Source organism: Tarenaya hassleriana, unplaced genomic scaffold (assembly GCF_000463585.1).
Source record: "Tarenaya hassleriana unplaced genomic scaffold, ASM46358v1 Cleome15, whole genome shotgun sequence".
Taxonomy (NCBI): Eukaryota; Viridiplantae; Streptophyta; class Magnoliopsida; order Brassicales; family Cleomaceae; genus Tarenaya; species Tarenaya hassleriana.
In genome coordinates, this window is record NW_010964923.1 from 298,703 (window position 1) to 314,361 (window position 15,659).

General features: G+C 40.5%; 6 protein-coding genes across 9 annotated transcripts in view; 2 read left to right on the forward strand and 4 right to left on the reverse strand.

Annotated features, from left to right (window-relative positions):
* Positions 1-86, forward strand: part of LOC104809078 (FRIGIDA-like protein 4a) — a 3,083-nt gene extending 2,997 nt beyond the window's left edge. Inside the window, exon 5 of the mRNA XM_019202010.1 lies at positions 13-86. Coding sequence (XP_019057555.1) covers positions 13-86 — 74 coding nt within the window. The remainder of the gene's footprint in view (positions 1-12) is intronic.
* Positions 87-276: 190 nt separating this feature from the next.
* On the reverse strand, positions 277-1,053 carry LOC104808547 (ferredoxin-1). Its single transcript, XM_010534245.1, has one exon. The coding sequence runs from the start codon at positions 960-962 to the stop codon at positions 510-512; it is 453 nt and encodes a 150-aa protein (XP_010532547.1). The 5' UTR covers positions 963-1,053; the 3' UTR covers positions 277-509.
* An 862-nt stretch (positions 1,054-1,915) lies between these two features.
* LOC104808550 (cysteine synthase) lies at positions 1,916-5,002 on the forward strand. 2 transcript variants are annotated; one of them, XM_010534249.2, is made up of 11 exons: positions 1,916-2,019; positions 2,487-2,537; positions 2,641-2,750; positions 2,860-2,917; positions 3,007-3,270; positions 3,353-3,490; positions 3,579-3,630; positions 3,968-4,047; positions 4,125-4,184; positions 4,336-4,416; positions 4,685-5,002. In XM_010534249.2, the coding sequence occupies exons 2-11, from the start codon at positions 2,505-2,507 to the stop codon at positions 4,775-4,777; spliced, it is 969 nt and encodes a 322-aa protein (XP_010532551.1). In that variant the 5' UTR covers positions 1,916-2,019; positions 2,487-2,504; the 3' UTR covers positions 4,778-5,002. The 2 variants fall into 2 exon arrangements, with proteins under 2 accessions (XP_010532551.1, XP_010532552.1); XM_010534250.1 differs by lacking the exon at positions 1,916-2,019 and adding an exon at positions 2,107-2,262.
* Positions 5,003-5,100: 98 nt separating this feature from the next.
* Positions 5,101-8,117, reverse strand: LOC104808549 (subtilisin-like protease SBT4.2). Its single transcript, XM_010534248.2, has 9 exons — positions 8,013-8,117; positions 7,817-7,908; positions 7,466-7,712; positions 6,879-7,362; positions 6,666-6,763; positions 6,305-6,511; positions 6,103-6,214; positions 5,831-6,008; positions 5,101-5,752 (listed from the first exon to the last, which is right to left on the reverse strand). Exons 1-9 carry the CDS (start codon positions 8,090-8,092, stop codon positions 5,208-5,210), a joined length of 2,043 nt encoding a protein of 680 aa, XP_010532550.1. The 5' UTR covers positions 8,093-8,117; the 3' UTR covers positions 5,101-5,207.
* Positions 8,118-8,691: 574 nt separating this feature from the next.
* Positions 8,692-11,547, reverse strand: LOC104808548 (subtilisin-like protease SBT4.2). 2 transcript variants are annotated; one of them, XM_010534247.1, is made up of 9 exons: positions 11,455-11,547; positions 11,263-11,354; positions 10,913-11,159; positions 10,339-10,822; positions 10,149-10,246; positions 9,864-10,073; positions 9,662-9,773; positions 9,376-9,565; positions 8,692-9,297 (listed from the first exon to the last, which is right to left on the reverse strand). In XM_010534247.1, exons 1-9 carry the CDS (start codon positions 11,532-11,534, stop codon positions 8,771-8,773), a joined length of 2,040 nt encoding a protein of 679 aa, XP_010532549.1. In that variant the 5' UTR covers positions 11,535-11,547; the 3' UTR covers positions 8,692-8,770. The 2 variants fall into 2 exon arrangements, with proteins under 2 accessions (XP_010532549.1, XP_010532548.1); XM_010534246.1 differs by having other exon boundaries at positions 9,864-10,246.
* Positions 11,548-13,188: 1,641 nt separating this feature from the next.
* Positions 13,189-14,279, reverse strand: LOC104808551 (subtilisin-like protease SBT4.4). 2 transcript variants are annotated; one of them, XM_010534253.1, is made up of 3 exons: positions 14,008-14,279; positions 13,707-13,931; positions 13,189-13,582 (listed from the first exon to the last, which is right to left on the reverse strand). In XM_010534253.1, exons 1-3 carry the CDS (start codon positions 14,082-14,084, stop codon positions 13,570-13,572), a joined length of 315 nt encoding a protein of 104 aa, XP_010532555.1. In that variant the 5' UTR covers positions 14,085-14,279; the 3' UTR covers positions 13,189-13,569. The 2 variants fall into 2 exon arrangements, with proteins under 2 accessions (XP_010532555.1, XP_010532553.1); XM_010534251.1 differs by having other exon boundaries at positions 13,189-13,615.
* Between the last annotated feature and the right edge of the window lie 1,380 nt (positions 14,280-15,659).

A 15,659-nucleotide genomic window follows, 5' to 3' on the forward strand; every position in this document is an offset into this window, starting at 1 on the left:
GAAATACTCCAGCCCGGCTCCTCCCCAGGCTTATCACCACCACCATCATCATCAGAATGCTTACTACTGAACTGGTTAGGCAGTGACCCTAAATAATCTGGAAGATGGTAACAACTGATGTCTCATCCTCGTCATGGTCTTGTCTGTAAACTTCGCTTCCAAAATCCGAACTAACTCTTACTCTTTTTAATCTCAGTAGCCACATCTCTGGCGTGTTTGATTAAATTATATCTCAGATTACGTGACTCCTTGTCACTATCGTATTACATTTCAACAGACAAAATTTGATCTGGGTTTTGGTTTATAGTTGTTTCCCGCCATTACATTGCATAACCCATCTCGCATTCGAATTCATAAATCAAGACTCTAACTTTATATCGTTGGAAACAGCATTCTGTCTGAATCAGACAAACCCTCTAATCAAGCTCTCTCCAGACATCAAACGGCAACAAAAGAACCCATAAAACCAGCGTACATTACATAAAAAAGACCCTTCTTCGTGTTCTTCCTCAGTCGTTGGCTGTAGCAAGCTGCAGAGACAGGAGTTCGTCCTCGGGGATGGTCTTAATACGACAGTCCGATGTCGGATACGACACGCAGAGGAGCGTATAACCACGCGCTACGACGTCGTCGCTGAGCATGCCTTCGCTCTGGTCAACGGTTCCGTCGACCAGCTTCGCCGGACAAGTCATGCAGACGCCGAGCTTGCAGTCGTGAGGGACATCAAGGCCCGTGTCAAGGGCCTTCGACAGGATCGTCTCGTCCGGTTCAACCTCCAGCTCCGTCGTTGCGCCGTCGTGCTCCACCACCACCTTGAACGACCGAGCCACAAAGCCTCCGGTCAATGATTTACGGTGATCCGCTCGCATAAACGGAATTTGCAGAGGAACCGAGATGGGTTTTGAGTTATAGGGTTTTGGGAGAGAGATTTTCGGCGTTTGAAGGAAATGGAGAGTCGCCATTGTCGGGAGGAGACGCTGGTGCAGAGCTTGTGGTCTGAATATCTCTAGTGGGGATAAGGATAAGGTATGCAACTGGTCATTGTAGTCAGATGACCCACTTGGTTACAGCAATTTTCGCTGGTCTACCATTTTCACATATAGACCAGAAAACAGAAAGTATTAATTTTTTGTGAAAAGACTGAATTAAATACGCAATATTTGTTCTTCGAAAACAACTTTTGTTATTACAACTTCATAATTAATTATAAATACAGTTATAATTGATTCTAAACAATGTGGCAAAAAATTCATCTGTCGAATTTTAAAAAAAACTATGTTTTTTTTTACACTTTCATTATACGATCATAACTATTTCTTATTTTAGTTGTATATTAATTATATGTTAGTGGTAATAAGGTCGAAAAAAAATAAATAAAAAAGAATATTTCGGACTTTTTTAACCGAAAAGTGGTATAAAAATTAAAAAAAAAATTGTTTTTTTATTAGTGTACCAGGGATATTCGTGAGTTTCAAGTGGGTCAATTGAGTAAAATGATCTATGCATGTGCTATGCAGAAAGTTAAACCGGGTTGAACCAGACTTGACCGGTCCTGACCGGGCTCTGGTTGTCCATTCTCTCACTGATTGGTGACAAGAAGCGAAATTTTCTACGTTCTTCGTTAATTTGTCGAATAAAGGTTTATAATTGTAACTAATTGGAAAGAAATTTCTACAATGACCAGAATTATTTAGTTTGATAGAAAATCTTCAACCAGATTAGATTATTTTTAGCTTTTTTTCTGTTTTTAATTTTTTTTTGTGGTTGAGAATACATGAGAGTAGGTGTAATTTTTAATCTTTTCTACATCCATGTGCGTAATCTGGGATATGAATTATGGAAGTTGGTGGAAAAAAAAATATCGAAGTTGGTGTAATCCGGAAAAAAAAAATTATAACCTATAAAAGGAAACATATCTCATAATATATTTGACGTTTAATTTAATTAAATTCCAAACATTTTCGTACGTTCCCTTCACCAAAAGCTCCGTCGGCTCAAAGCGCTTGTCGTCTCGTGAAGGTATCGCTCGTCTTATTCGCATAATGTTTCATTCCTCTGTTTGATCTGCTTCCTTCGCCGTTGATTCCTTATTGTTTTTGTTTTCAGATCGAGTGAAATTGATCTAATTCCGGTGCTTGGTCGATGATATTTTTACAATTATATATTTTGGCGCCGAATTGATTTAATCGGATTATGCTCTTGCGTCTGAGCCCTAGATTGATTTTTTCTTAACTGGGTTTTTGTGATTCTTGAGGGGTTTTGGTAAAGTTCAATCCTTTTTTGATATTTACAGTCATACAAAAAGAAAGTCCGTGTCTTTCTTTTGGGTTATCTAGAGGATTTGGCATGAAAGCTAGTAGAAGCAATGTTATGTTATATAATCTTTCCTTTTGAATGATTGGTTAAAGGGGTGAGAGTACGTTGATTCGATGGATATCTGGTTATGACATTTTTCTTCGATGTTTTTTTGTTTTTGTTAATTTAAGGAGTGAGCTTGTTCAGTCATGGCCTCAGGGATTGCGAAAGATGTGACTGAAGTAAGCTGCAGCGATTTACTTGTTCCAGTTCTGTCTTGATCTTTTTACAGACATTGAATCTTGTCTCGTTGCTGTTTTTGTTTTGTGTTTTTCCTTTCGGCAGTTAATCGGGAAAACTCCATTGGTGTATCTGAACAATGTGGCTGAAGGTTGTGTTGGTCGTGTTGCTGCTAAGCTTGAGTCTATGGAGCCATGCTCTAGCGTCAAAGACAGGTTCCACTAGACATTTTCTCAAGCCAGGAGCCGCTCTGTGTCAGCTTCTGAGTTCTCTTTCTTTTTCTTTTTTTTTTTGTGAAACGTAGTGTTTTGGTACATTGTGCAGGATTGGTTATAGTATGATTGCTGACGCAGAAGCCAAAGGTCTAATCAAACCGGGGGAGGTATTAGATTCTTTATTCCGAGGAGATTTCTTAGCTCGGATTCTTTTGTGCGGGGATTCTGACTTCTTCTGTGTTAATGTTAACATAAGAGTGTTTTGATCGAGCCAACAAGTGGCAATACTGGTGTCGGGTTAGCTTTCATGGCGGCTGCCAAAGGCTACAAGCTCATTATCACAATGCCAGCATCGATGAGTATCGAGAGAAGAATCATCCTCCTAGCTTTCGGAGCTGAGTTGGTTCTGACCGACCCGGCTAAGGGCATGAAAGGAGCAGTTGCAAAGGCAGAGGAGATTTTGGCCAAAACGCCCAACGGCTACATGCTCCAACAGTTTGAGAACCCTGCCAACCCAAAGGTTATATCTTTATCAGTTCTCTAGTGGATCTGAGTGGCGGGGATTTAACTTTAACATTGTATATTTTCACCATCTAATGCAGATTCACTATGAGACTACTGGACCTGAGATATGGAAATGTTCTGAAGGAAAAGTTGATGGCTTTGTTTCTGGGATTGGTACTGGTGGCACCATAACCGGCGCTGGGAAGTATCTTAAGGAGCAGAACCCAAATCTAAAGGTGAGCTTGGTTTGTAAGCACTATTGGGTGGCCTACAAAATGTCCTTTTGTGGGTTGGTTCCTCATTTGTTTTTCTCTTTTGTCTCAGCTGTATGGTGTGGAGCCAGTGGAAAGCCCTATTCTTTCTGGTGGGAAGCCAGGTGAGCATTCACCCTCCTGTATATATTACTGTTACAATTTATCGAATCCCGGGGCCGGTCAATGTTTCTCCATGTCTATTTATCTCTGATGACTAAGGCGAAATCCAATAATCCTTAACCTCCTTATTCCTGCATTCTTTGATTCTGCCTCCCTGATATCTTGAATGGTCATTCCTTCTGTGCTTTTTCTTTTTCTTTTTCTTTTTAGGGAAAAAAATTGAATTGCTTCTATGTTCTTGAGCTGGATCTCTAGTGTCATGTTCATGTAAAGACGAGTGTTTCTTGGTTCTATTATGAATCATTCAGATGATTTTAACATTTCTGGTTAAATGAATAGGTCCCCACAAAATTCAGGGGATTGGTGCTGGTTTCATCCCGGGCATTTTGGATGTTGATCTTATAGATGAAGTTGTTCAGGTAATTTGATCTATTTTTTCTCCAAACAAACTGCATCTAGTTAGTAGAGTTCATCTCTCACTTGCCAAATTCTTCAGGTATCAAGTGAAGAATCCATTGAAATGGCAAGGCTTCTTGCTGTAAAGGAAGGTCTTCTGGTAAGCGCTTTCACAAAACGCGAGCTAAACCTCATCTAGAGCTACAGAGGGGATATCGTCTCTTCCCTTCCTTACACGATGAGGAAAAAGAATATATTCACTGACTCTTTGTTCGATATATTTCAGCTCATCTTTGTTTCTTATGGTTTAGGTGGGAATATCGTCTGGTGCAGCAGCTGTTGCAGCGATTAGACTTGCAAAGAGGCCAGAAAATGCAGGAAAACTTATCGTGGTCAGTCCCTTCGTTCTGTTTCCTATTCCCGATAAACGTCTATTGAAATATTATCCGACCCGTTTTTCCCGAGCATCTAACCTGCATGTTTCTCCATTATCTAACTTCCGGACACGTGAATGAATGCCCTTTCATGTATATGCACGATGCTAGTTTCGACCTTTCTTGTCAAAATAACGGGCAAGTAGACTAAACCTGAAGCCCTGCTGAGGGTATTGGGTATTTCAATCATTCTTCTGATATGTGAGAACTCAAAATGGAATCTCAGGCAGTGTTCCCGAGCTTCGGAGAAAGGTATCTGTCAACTGTACTGTTCGACGCCGTGAGGAAAGAGGCCGAGGCCATGACCTTCGAGCCCTGATTTCTATCCGGAGACTGAATTATCCGAAGCCCTCTTGTTGTAAACTGAATAAAAAAAGATCTTCGGCCAGTCAAAGAGAGATCTTTCATCTTCTGAATCCTTTTTTCCTTTTGTACTTCCACTCTCTGTAATGCCCATCTACTTCTGTCTGCGTCTTGTCTACACGACATGACACTTAGGTTGTTGTTTCCCACTGTGTTTTGCAGATCCTCTGAGTTTGATTTCCTTCGCTTTCTGGTGTGATTTTTTTTTTCTTTTTTTAAATTTCTTCACTAGTAAAAGATGAAGATCATACATCAAATAGTTTTCTCCAATCTACAGCATGCAGAATATGATGTTTTTGACATAATTATTCGAATTAAAAGTATCAAATTACAAATAAAAAGCTGTGTTTATCTTTGAATTTGATTAGAGAGCTGGGTACAATTATTCAAATATCGGTTGGTAAAGAGGAATAAAGAACAATGGGACTCCTCACGACATGAGAGCCGTCGGACCAAACAAGAGATGCGGAAACTGGACCCTTCACGTCCGAAAGGTTTTCGTGAGCGACAGTGACAGTGAACGACTTCTTCTCTCCGACCGATCCAAACACGAGGCTTTCCGGCTCGACAGTGACTTTCAGTTTCGGATCAGACGTCACCTCCGCCTTGTATGTTGAATTCGGCCACCCCACGTTCGTCACTGTTCTCGAAAACACGATTTCCGAAGGAGAAGCTGTCGACACTTTAGATGCCATCGAAGGGTAGTTGAGATCTCTGACGTTCGAGTTCAATTCTTTAGGACAACTTGAGCTATTTCCAGCGATGATCCTTACAGATTCTGTCGTGTAGTTCATAGCGCAGAGCATTTTCACGTAGTCGTCCTTTGTTGCATCGTAAACGAGTCCTGGATCAGCAGATTTTGTCGGGTTGAGATGTCCGGATCCATACGCGAACTCTGCTCCTCTGTTTCTTGAACCATTCATCGCCCATGCTTACATAACAAGAGATTTCGTCCGAAGGTTAGTGATTGAAATGCTCGGTAACAGTTATCATGGCGGTTGATAGTTACCAGTTGTCATGATAGCGGATTTGATAGCGGAAGCTGACCATTCGGGATGGACCGTCTTAACGTAAGCCGCGACACCAGCAACGTGGGGACAAGACATAGACGTTCCGGACGAAAAATAGTACTTGAAATACGGCAAATATGCAGCTATTATATTCACCCCAGGAGCTGTTATATCCGGCTGCACTCGATCCACATTATCGCATATCCAGTGACTTGATCGACACATATGGATTTATTCGATAAAAATTTGATAAGATATATCGATAATCTACCTTTAAGATATCGCTGGCTATGGAGTTCGGACCGCGGGAAGAGAAGGAAGCAACAAGAGGTGCACTCGTGTCTTTGATCGTCTCGCTTTTCAGTATACTCCCTTGCGGGTTTCTGTCGCGATTTCCGAAAACGTTAGGGGATTTCCGAGAAAAAACTCGGGTTTAGAAACTAATGATGCAAAGAATACGTTTTGATCCTTACTCGGTTGAATTGATGTAAGCCAAGAGGGATTTGTAGTCGTCGTCATTCAAGGCGGATATCGGAATACTGCTGGAAATGATCGGGAAGTCGGGTTCTTTCACGATTAGTCCGACGGCCCCAGCATCCGCAGCGACATCTTCTCCGTTAATTACGTCGCACACAACGATCTTTCCCTTGGCCTCTCTCAAGCAACGGAACTCGCACATCCTATATAACAATGAACACAAGAAGAACGAGGCAGAAGAAGAATCATGCGAACTTTTGGCGACTTATTACACAACTGTTATGTCCTGAAATGGCGCAGTTGAAGCGTTCATGCCAATGTCTGGTTTTCGATATATGAAGCGTTTTATAAATTCACCTTGCTTCTTCCTCGGAGCAAAAACTTGCAGGTGTTCTTCCATATGCCAAAGAGAACTTTGTGTTATTCATTCCAAAGCCATTGATGCTTGATGTTCCCTGTTTTTTTTCCCATTACTATCAGTTAACCCGAAGAATGACGCGAGAGTATAACGATGGATGAAAACGTAGCTAGGAGAAGCTGACAAGAACGTAAAAAACCGGGTTAACTTACGAGTAAAGTCGTGCCATTTCCGAGAACAACCTTTGTCGCGAATTCCCGGTCAGTGCTACTGGCTGCGACCGATAACATCCATGGCGCCACGCTGGCGATCGACGAGGGATAAGGGCCGTCGTTTCCAGCGGAGTTTACGGTCAAAACGCCTTTCTCCATCGCGTGGAATGCTCCGATGGAAATGGTGCTTTTGTCGAAACTGACAGGCTTTCCTGCGAGGGAAGCCGATATAATGTCGACACCGTCCGCGATGGCGTCATCGAACGCGGCCAAGATGGCGGCGTCGTCGCAGAGAATGGACTCGCAGACTTTGTATGCAGCGATCCTTGCCGAAGGGACACCGCCTCTCGCCGTGCCTTGTGCAAAGCCGTGGAAACTCACTCCTTGTACTTCGTTACCCGCGGCAGTCGAAGCTGTGTGCGTCCCGTGACCCTCGTTATCCCGTGCGGAGGAATCGACATAGTATCGTGCTCCGATAATCTTGCTGAAGAATCGGTTCAACTCATGAATATCAGTACATTTATCTCTCTTTATCTTTTGTATGACACGGAAAGGTGATGAACTTATCAACAATGGTGTATGTTTACTTGTTGCAGGTGAAGTTTGAGCCTCCTTTGCAAACGCCCTTCCACTTTTTCGGCGGAGGGCCGATGCCTTTATCCGTAAAGCTCGGAGATTCGGGCCAGATTCCAGTGTCGATAACACCGATCACCATGTCGCTCTCGGTCTTCGGGTTACGCTTGAACGTGCCGCCAAACCCCATGAAATCCCACGATCTCGTCGTCTGAAGCTTCAAATCCCTGCTCTCGAACACCGACACCACGCCTCCCATGCCTTGAGGCGTATAACGAGAAAGAATCGACACGAAAAGATCCGCTTCATCGTCAATTTAACGAAACTAAAGCACGGAAAAAAAAAAGATGACAAGGGGCACTCACCAGAAAGCTTATCTCTTTCGGCTTCAGTGAGTTTGGCTGCAAAGCCATTGAAACTTCTTCCATAGCTTCTGACCAACGAATCTCCCACAGAACTACAAAAGAATCAAGATTTATACATGTGATTGTGTGTATATATATATATATATGTATGTATGTATGTATGTATGAACTCAGAAAATGGATAGAGCCTGAGTACTTTGTTCCAATAACTTGTTGGAGGATATTTTGGTGGTGAGATGAAGGCGAGTAGTCCCCGTTAGGAGGAAGTGCTCCCATATACACTATATATACCTTCGTTCCAATCAAGGTCGGTCCATATATTAATTAGCAAACTTATGCATTTATATATATATTATATACACGAAACCAATCATTAGAAGAAAATGAAATAAACTAGCCTTCTTATCACCCTCGGCGTATGCAACGGTCGAATGACAACACGTCGGAAGCGGAGAGAAAAGACAGAAAGCTCGAAAGATGTAATGAAGAGAAATCATTTTGTTATGGTTCAGATAATTGGTAGACTAATAATACGTGAAGATGGTTCATGTTTATATACATAAAAAAAATAATATTTATTCCTCTAAATTGCAAATAAATCCGATTTCCAATGTATAATGTGTACCATAATCGATGTATTACAATATAAATATATTGCATTTATGATATAGATTTTAGTTCCCATTAACACCCAATTGCCTCCTCTCGTTATTATTGCGTGTGTTCTTCTATTGGCAATGCAGATTGAAAATAGCTGAAAAAAGATTCTGTTTTATTTTTAATAGAATTTGATTAAAAAAAAATCTAAATGCATTTTAAAAAAAAAAGGTAGAATACCTACTTAATTCGGTAACATGATTACCATTTACCACATCTCTTGTAACAATATCGAATAAATATCCTGAATTTGATTAGAGAGTTGGGTACAATTATTCAAATAATGTTTGGTTGGGTCTATGAGTAAAGAACAATGGGACTCCTCACGACATGAGAGCCGTCGGACCAAACAAGGGACGCGGAAACTGGACCCTTCACGCCCGAAAGATCTTCGTGAGCCACTGTGACATTGAACGACTTCTTCTCTCCGGCCGATCCAAACACGAGGCTTTCCGGCTCGACGGTGACTTTCAGTTTCGGGTTGGATGTCACCTCCGCCTTGTAGGTTGAATCTGGCGTCCCGACGTTCGTCACTGTTCTCGGAAACACGATTTCCGAAGGAGACGATGCCGTCACTTTAGACGTCATCGAAGGGTAGTTGAGATCTCCGACGTTCGAGTTCGATTCTTTAGGACAACTTGAGTTGTTTCCGGCGATGATCCTTACAGATTCTGTCGTGTAGTTCATAGCGCAGAGCATTTTCACGTAATCGTCCTTTGTTGCATCGTAAACGAGTCCTGGATCAGCAGCCTTCGTCGGGTTAAGATGTCCGGATCCATACGCGAATTCAGCTCCTTCGTTTCTCGAACCATTCATCGCCCACGCTATATAACACGAGATTTTGTCCGAAGGTTAGTGATTGAAATGCTCGATAACAGTTAGTTATAGCGGTTGATAGTTACCGGTTGTCATGATAGCGGATTTGATAGCCGAAGCCGACCAATCGGGATGGACCGTCTTAACATAAGCCGCGACACCAGCAATGTGGGGACAAGACATAGACGTTCCGGTTGAAAAATAGTACTCCAACTTTTGCTCGACCTCGGGCGAATATGCAGCTATTATATTCACCCCAGGAGCTGTTATATCCGGCTGCACTCGAATTCACATTATCGCATATCGAGTGACTTGATCGACACACATGGATTTCATTCAATAAAAACTTGAGAGGAAATATCGATGATTTACCTTTAAGATATCGCTGACTATAGGGTTCGGACCGCGGGAAGAGAAGGAAGCAACAAGAGGCGCATCTGTGTCTTTGATCGTCTCGCTTTTCAGTATACTCCCCTGCGGGTTTCTGTCACAATTTCCCGAACATTAGGACAAAACCGAGGGGGATTTGCTTTATGTTCGGATGTTGATGAATCAAAACTTTATCGATCCTTACTCTGTTGAATTGATGTAAGACAAGAGGGCTTTGTAGTCATCGTTCTTCAAGGCGGATATCGAAATATTGCTCGAAACTTTCGGGTTCCTCAATTCAGCGTTCATGATCAGTCCGACGGCCCCGGCTTCTGCAGCGAGCCCAGCATCGATTGCTATATCGCAAACGAGAATCTTTCCTTTGGCCTCGCCAAAGCAATTGAGATCACACTTCCTATAAAAAAACAAGCGTCTTTGATGAACATAAGAAGAACTAAGCTGCAAACTTTTGTTAAGAGAGCGACATAACCTTGCTTCTTCCTCACTGCATGAACTCGTAGCCGTTTTCCCGTACACCAAAGCCAACTTTGTCCCGTTCATTTCGAAACTATTGATGACTGATCCTCCCTGGTTTTCGTTATCTCGAAATCAGAAGATGTGGAACGATGAAAACGTAGTCACGAGAAGCCAGCGAGAACGTAAAAAATCGGGTAACTTACGAGTAAAGCCGTGCCATTTCCGAGAACGACCTTTGTTACGAATTTGCGATCAGTGGTACTGGCAGCGACCGATAACATCCACGGGGCCACACTGGCGATTGACGAGGGGGAAGGACCGTCGTTCCCACAAGCGTTTACAGTCAAAATGCCTCTCTCCATCGCGTGAAATGACCCGATGGAAATAGCGTTCTGGTCGAGAGGAACAGCCCTCGCTCCGAGAGAGATCGTTATGACGTCGACGCCGTCTGCAATGGCGTCATCGAACGCCGCCAAGATACCTTCGTCGCTGCAGAAAATAAATTTGCAGGCTTTGTATACTGCAATCCTGGCCGAAGGGACGCCTCCTCTCGCCGTGCCTTGTGCTAATCCATGAAAACTCACGCCTTCTACTTCGTTCCCGGCGGCCGTCGAAGCCGTGTGTGTTCCGTGACCCTGGATATCTCGTGCAGTGTCATCGATGTAGTGACGTGCTCCGATAATCTTGCTGTAGAATCGGTTCAACACAAAAAATATCAATACCCTTTATATATCTCTCTATCCTTTGTATGACATGGAAAGCATAGTGTATGTTTACTTGTTGCAGGTGAAGTTTGAGCCTCCTTGGCAAACGCCCTTCCAATTTTTCGGCGGAGGACCGAAGCCTTTGTCCGTAAAGCTCGGAGACTCGGGCCAGATTCCGCTATCGATAACACCAATCACCATGTCGCTCTCCGTCTTCGGGTTATGTTTGAACGTGCCGCCAAACCCCATGAAATCCCACGATCCCGTCGTCAGAAGCTTCAAATCCCTGCTCTCGAACACCGACACCACGCCTTTCTTGCCTAGAGGCATATAACAAGAGTGAAATTGACACGAAAAGATTCGCTTCATCGTCGACTTAAAGAAACTACAGCACGGAAGAAAACGATTACAACGGGCACTGACCACCAAGCTTATCTCTTTCGGCTTCAGTGAGTTTGGCTGCAAAGCCGTTAAGACTTCTTCCATAGCTTCTGACCAACGAATCTCCCACAGAACTACAAAAGAATCAAGATTTATACATGTGATTGTGTGTGGGTATATATATATATGAATGTATGTATGTATGAATTCAGAAAATGGTTAGAGCATGAGTACTTTGTTCCAATAGCTTGTTGGAGGATAGTTTGATGGTGAGATGAAGGCGAGTAGTCACTGTTAGGAGGAAGTGCTCCCATATACACTATATATACCTTCATTTCAATCAAGGTCGGACCATATATTAATTAGCAAACTTATGCATACATATGTGTGTGTATATATATTCATCGAACTAAATCAATGATTAGAGCAAAATGAAATAAACTCGCCTTCTTATCATCCTGGGCATATGCAACGGTCGAGTAACTGAACGTGAGAAGCGGAGAAAAGAGACAGAACACTTGAAACACGTAGTGAAGGGAAGCCATTTTTAAGGTTTAGAGATATCGGAAGACAAATATGTGAAGATGGGTTCGTGTTTATATTCAATGAGAAACTACTAATTAATCAATTTCCTCCTTTTTTTTGCTAATGAGAAAATAATATAAGACGCAACATTTCATTTATGAATTTAGATTTTAGTTTCCATTAATGTTCATCTATTCTTCTTTTTTTATTTTCCTTTTTTTCACTTTCTATCTATTCTTATATTCTGTTCTGCTGTCCAAAAAATCTCATAGAAATAAAAAAATAGTTAACAAAAGATTGTGGTTTTTTTTTTAGAATTTGACAAAATAATAATTTCCAATTCTCTAAAATGGACATTATAAAAAAATATCCGTACTTTACTATATTATACAAACTCTAGATTATACCCTTCTATATACCTTTTTATGTGATCAATATGACCATTATAATCTCACACTCATCACACCCCGTTAAAATTATATGGTGTTCGCCCTAATCACATTGACCACATCGTTTTAAAATTTATATGGTGGTCACACTGTTCATATTAGTCACATGTTAAAATTATATGGTGGTCACAATAATCACACTACACCATTTTTAAAACTTATATGGTGGTTGTACTGGTCATATTGATCACACTGATCATACAAAAAAGATTTAAAAAGGTATGGTATGAAGTATATATAGCAAAATAGTGAGTTTTTATATAATGCCCCTAGATTTTGCAATACCATGTATAGATATTATTAGACACATTCTGTAATGAATGGGTTCTATATATCATATATGCAAGCTTATCATTCATGACTCAATCTGATAATTTATAAGGCATATGACCAAAATTCATGTATACACAAATGCTAGACAGAAACAAAAAGGAAAATAATCTTAATATTTCAGAAGCAAATATCTTCACAAGTTCGAGTATTTATTTGGGAAGTAATATTCACCACGTTTCTTCGATCCTTTTAGATATGTAGTTGGATCAAATGCACGATTAATTTCCGGACTTGATAATTATATCAGAAAATCGCGTTGAGTATTCTTTCGAATCTATAATCGATCAAAACATGATTATCACGTCTCTTGTAACAATATCCAAATAATCCTAAGATTAGACATAAAATAAATGGACAATAGCCTAAGAACATTAACTTTCAAATATTGTCATATGAATAAATGAAATTTAAAATTTTGACAAAAAATACATAAGACTTTGCAAAAATAATCATAAACTCACATACGCTATGAGATATTTGCAAACTTTATGTACGGTTTATGGCAATACAAAGTCTATTTATTTTTATAGAAATTTCAAAATTCATATGACAATTTTTTAAAGTTTCGTGTTTTTTTTTTTTGCGTTATTGTCCCTAAAATAAACAAATTTCGATTGTTAATCTTGAATTTGGTTAGAGAATTGTGTGCAGTAATATAAATATCGGTTGATAAAGATGAATAAAGACAATGGGACTCCTCACGACATAAGAGTCGTCGGACCAAACAAGAGACACAGAAACTGGACCCTTCACATATGAAAGACTGTCGTGAGCGACAACGACAGTGACAGTGAACGACTTCTTCTCTCCAACCGATCCAAACACGAGGCTTTCCGGCTGAACTGTGACTTTCAGTTTTGGATCGGATGTCACTTCTGCCTTGTAGGTTGAATTCGATGGCCCGACATTTGTCACCGTTCTCGAAAACATGATTTACAAAGGAGATTATGTCGTCACTTTAGATGCCATCGAAGGGTAGTTGAGATCTCTAACATTTGAGTTCGATTCTTTAGGACAACTGAGTTGTTTCCAATGATGATCCTTACAGATTATGTCTGTGTAGTTCAAAGCGCAAAGCATTTGTGTCTCTGATCATCTCGCTTCCAAAAAAGTCAGGGAATTTCCACGAAAATCTCGGGTTTAGAAACTAATGATGTAAAGAAAACGTTTTATCCTTACTCGGTTGAATTGATGTAGGACAAGAGTGTTTGGTAGTCATCATGTTTCAGACCAGACATAGGAATGTTGGAAACTATCGGGTCGTCTGATACTTTGGGGTCGTCTAAATCTACGAACCCGATCAGTCCCACGGCCCCGACTTCCGTTACAGACTCACCATCGACTATCCCATCACAAACGAGAATCTTTCCCTTCGCCTCGTCCAAGAAACGAAGATCACACCTCCTATATATATTGAAAAACAAGTTTGTTTTGATGAACCATTTAAAACTTTGGATCGAAAAAGCGGGTTCTGGTTCACCTTGCTTCCTCCTCGCCGCATGAAGTCGTAATCATAGCCATTTTCCCGTATGCCAATGGAAACTTTGCTCCATACATTCCAAAAACATTGATGGTTGTTCCTCCCCGTTTTGTTTTGTTACGAAGCTTGTATTATATTTTCATTCACAAGCTTCTTATCTTCTCTTCTTTAGCGCATAGTGCAAAGAGAAAAAAAACGAGAGAATATTGAAGATTTATAGCACTTATGCTTAGAACTTTTGTAAGAAAAACAAGAGAGAAAAGTGTTTAGAGAGAAATACTTAGGAAAGCTTGATATAAAACACTCCATATAATACCCCCTTGATATAAAACAACCACACACCTCATCAATCAATCACATCTACCATATCCTTATTTTTTTCAATCACACCTAACACACACAAATTCAAACTTCCACAACTCCTTACATAAGCATTACATCATCACGATGTAATCGCTTATATAAGCATTACATAAACATGATGTAATCGCTTACATAAACATTACATAAACATGACACAAGTGAATGAATCACATTCTCAATACTCCTCCTTGATTCATTTGCACGTCATCCCAAGTTTCTTCTTCAAATCTTCAAATCTTGAAGCTCCTAGTGCCTTTGTGAAGATGTCTGCCAGCTGCTCTTCTCCTTTGACGTATGTGAGTTTGATGACTCTATTGTGCTCCACTTCTCTAACCACATGATACTTGATGTTGATGTGCTTCGTCCTCCGATGTTGAACCAAGTTTCTTCCAATGACAATAGCTGATTTATTGTCACAGAAGATCTGTGTACTCCCTTCTTGCTTGCATCCTAGACTATCAAGTAGATTCTGAAGCCATATGGTTTGGTTCACCGCAGCGACTGCTGAGGTATATTGTGCTTCCGCCGTTGATTGTGCGATCACCTCTTGCACCACAAGAAAATTCTCGTATAGCTACGGAACTTGCGACGAAAAATTCCGTCGCATACAAAATTACGACGGAATACGACGGTTTAGCGACGGAATGCGGGAAAAAATTTTACGTCTCAAAGAGTCGTAAAATCCGTCGAAAATTTGCGACGGAATGCAACGGAGATGTTGCCGTCGCAATAACAAACATTATTTGCGACGGAAATTTCCGTAGCAAATGTTAATTTTAATTATTTTTAATTTAATTTATTTATTTTTCAGAATTAGCTACGGATTTGCGACGGAAATTTTCGTCGTAAATACTAATTTCATTTATTTCGTTATTTTCAATGAAAATTTTCAAATTTTCGCGGTTTTTATTTTGTTTTGCGACGGATGGCGACGGTAATTTCCGTCGCAACACGAAATAAAAGCACCGACTTCGTCTTCTTTCTTCAGACTTTGAAGTTTCCAAAAAAAAAATCTTAATCTTCTCCAATTTTCTTCCAACGTTGTTTTCCTTCAAGATATCTCCAAGATATATCAAGGTATGTGTATATGTATATGAGTGTGAATATGTATATATGAGTATATATGGATTATATATGTGTATGTATATTTTGTGTGTATGTATGTTTATGTGTTGTTAATGTGTGTGTATTGTATGTATGTATGTATGTATGTATGTATGTATGTATGTATGTATGTATGTATGTATGTATGTATGTATGTATGTATGTATGTATGTATGTATGTATGT